Source organism: Propithecus coquereli, unplaced genomic scaffold, assembly GCF_000956105.1.
Source record: "Propithecus coquereli isolate 6110/MARCELLA unplaced genomic scaffold, Pcoq_1.0 Scaffold574, whole genome shotgun sequence".
NCBI classification, from domain to species: domain Eukaryota; kingdom Metazoa; phylum Chordata; class Mammalia; order Primates; family Indriidae; genus Propithecus; species Propithecus coquereli.
In genome coordinates this window covers 1,280,878-1,283,462 of record NW_012151663.1, presented here as the reverse complement: position 1 = coordinate 1,283,462, position 2,585 = coordinate 1,280,878, and the positions used below count along the sequence as shown (strand labels likewise).

At 39.5% G+C, this 2,585-nt stretch overlaps 1 protein-coding gene across 1 annotated transcript in view; it reads right to left on the bottom strand.

Moving 5' to 3' along the window:
- DNAH8 (dynein, axonemal, heavy chain 8) overlaps nt 1-2,585 on the bottom strand; it is a 375,229-nt gene that overhangs the window by 178,497 nt on the left and 194,147 nt on the right. Inside the window, 4 exon segments of the mRNA XM_012658131.1 lie at nt 711-726; nt 1,294-1,434; nt 1,521-1,762; nt 1,889-2,135. Coding sequence (XP_012513585.1) covers nt 711-726; nt 1,294-1,434; nt 1,521-1,762; nt 1,889-2,135 — 646 coding nt within the window.

Genomic DNA, 2,585 nt, shown 5'->3' with positions numbered 1-2,585 from the left:
AAAATTAAAAGGAGGAGGGAAAGAGAGAAGAAAACAGATATATCTCAAGCTATTGCCTGTTCACTGTCCTACAGACAACAGCATTTAGAAGAAAGGCCCACCAGTCTGCTTTAGACAGGCTGTGTGGTCAAGCAGAAAGGATGCTAAACTGGAATCTGCATGTGTGCTTTCTACCCCCAGCTCATGCCACTGACCTCTCTGAGTCTCCGTTTCCTAATCAGAAAAGCAAAAGGCCTAGATGATATGTTTGCTAAGGTAGCTTCTGGTTCTAAAATTTTATTATCCAAATTTTCCAGATGAAATATTCTATTTCTTTGCAACATTTTACAAAATTTAGCAAACTGTGGCCCTCCAGGGGCCAGCCACCTCTTTGGTAAATAAAATTTTACTGGAACACAGTCACGCTCATTCTTTTAGGCATTGTCTCTAGCTTGCTTTTGTGTTACAACAGCAAAGTTGAGTGGCTGAGACAGAAAGTTGTAAAAAGCCTAAAATAGTTACTATCTGGTTCTTTAAGAAAAAGTGTACCAACTCCCTATAGCATCAGAAAGATGTCTCACTACAGTGAGACATCCTCAGTCTTCCAAAACAAAATTATTTCAAGATCAAATTTTCTCTATGTATTTTAAAGTAATTACTAAATAATTCACTGATTTGGGCCTTATATGCTATTTCTAACCTACCCACCCTGACTGACTGACTTCCCTTACACTGAGAATCAAAGTACTAGAATGGATCACCTAAACACCAAAATTGGGAGAGCCCTTAAAATTCTATTATAATATTAGTTCTGGGGGTTTTTTCCCCCAAAAAACGATTAAGAAAAACTGAGAGGAGGAAAAAAGAATCCTACAAACTGCTTTATTTAAAGGTTTTCCCTATCTGATATATACTAAATTTGCAAAGCCAAGATTGCCATCTAAGTTTTCCTGACTGCCACAAGTTCCAGTTGCACTTTTCTGTAAAACTACTAGCTTTATTTATTTACTTTGTCAACTGTCATTACTTGACACACTTTCTGGGACAGCTTACTAAACTTGATAGTGGGAAAGAGTTCATTCCTCTTCCCCAAGCAACAGCCTCTGGGAGGTGAAAATAATAAAAGAGGACAGTAAGATCATTAATACAATCTTTAATGGAAATCAAACTTCTCAGAGATTTCGTAGCCATATTATAAAAAGATCTCTATGGACTGCATCAATTTTCTCTTTCAGATGTCTGTAAACTGCAACAGAGTGGGAAAAAAATCTCAGAATCTAAGTAGTGAATGTACCAAAAAAAAAAAATTCTTACTTGCATAATATAGTTGCACTCTAAGAGCTGCATTTTGGGATTGAGGTTTAGTTTCATAAATGTATATGCATCTTCAAATATTTTATCATACAGACTCAGGAATACAGGAGCTTCCTGTGCAGTGCGTTTCTTCAACCAGGCCTGCAGCAAAGAAACAGAATCTCTGTTTATTAAGAAAGTGAAACATAGAAAGACACTGAGTGGTGCATCAGTCCCGCTTCCCCGACCTGCAGTATTGGCCTCCAGCTGAGAGCAGAGCTGCTGATGTAGACCATGCCCATCCTAGAAACCGTGGCAGGAGAGGCATTCTCAATATTGTGGACTTCAAACAGAAGCTTACAGCTGGGGGCCATGGGAATGCGATCTCCATTTGCTAACGTGAGAGTTTTATTGTCGTCCAACACGGAATTTAAGTTCTCGATCCAAATGGCATCCACGGGGCCATCTAAAATGAGGAAAATGTTTTCCCCTGCAAATAATTGGAACAGAAAATCACTTTTCATCTGAAAATAATTAAAACGTAAAATGAAACAGATATTGTCGTATTAATAAATGAGCAGGAAAAAAATGACCACAGAGGAATGTTTGTATGTACCTTTTTTAGCTTTTAATGTTTTCCGCCACAGAGTGGAAAAAATCCCATCTGTCCAGTCATTAGTAGCAGTGTCCAGTTTGCCAAACATCTGAGGCGCAGTGATGGCTTTTGGATTCATTCGCATCTCTCTGTGGGGCCGTCCACATTCTGTTTGTGCCTTCATCAGAATGGTTATAACGGTGGTCTTCCCAGAACCGCTGGGCCCAAGAGTCATCAAGCCGTGCCTCACCAGAGATGTCTCATATAACTACGCAATTAAACAATAAATTGAAAAATGTAATTTATGAGTCTCTGGCTGACATTCATAGTAGTCAGCTGAAATTTAAAAGGCTTTAAATAAGCTCCATTAAAGTAATGATTTCACTATTTAAAAGCTGTGAAAATGTTCTGTGATTTGCTAGATGCACATAGCAAATTAGCACATCACAAAATGAGATAAGTGGCAAAGTGATGACAATGTGGAACTTGAATTACACGGTGAAAATAATTAACTCAGGATTCGGTTTGTGTTTCTCCAACGACTATTCCCCGTGATTCTGGTTTGCTGACACATAACCAGCAGTTGTTGCACAAGATGCAAGACTTTCTCTGCGTCCAACGTGGTGATACCGCCCCCGCGTGGTGGGAAACAACAACGCAGCGCTCCGCAACGAACACCCAAGTTTCACGTGGGCTTCTGGTTCCCCGGAAGTGCACC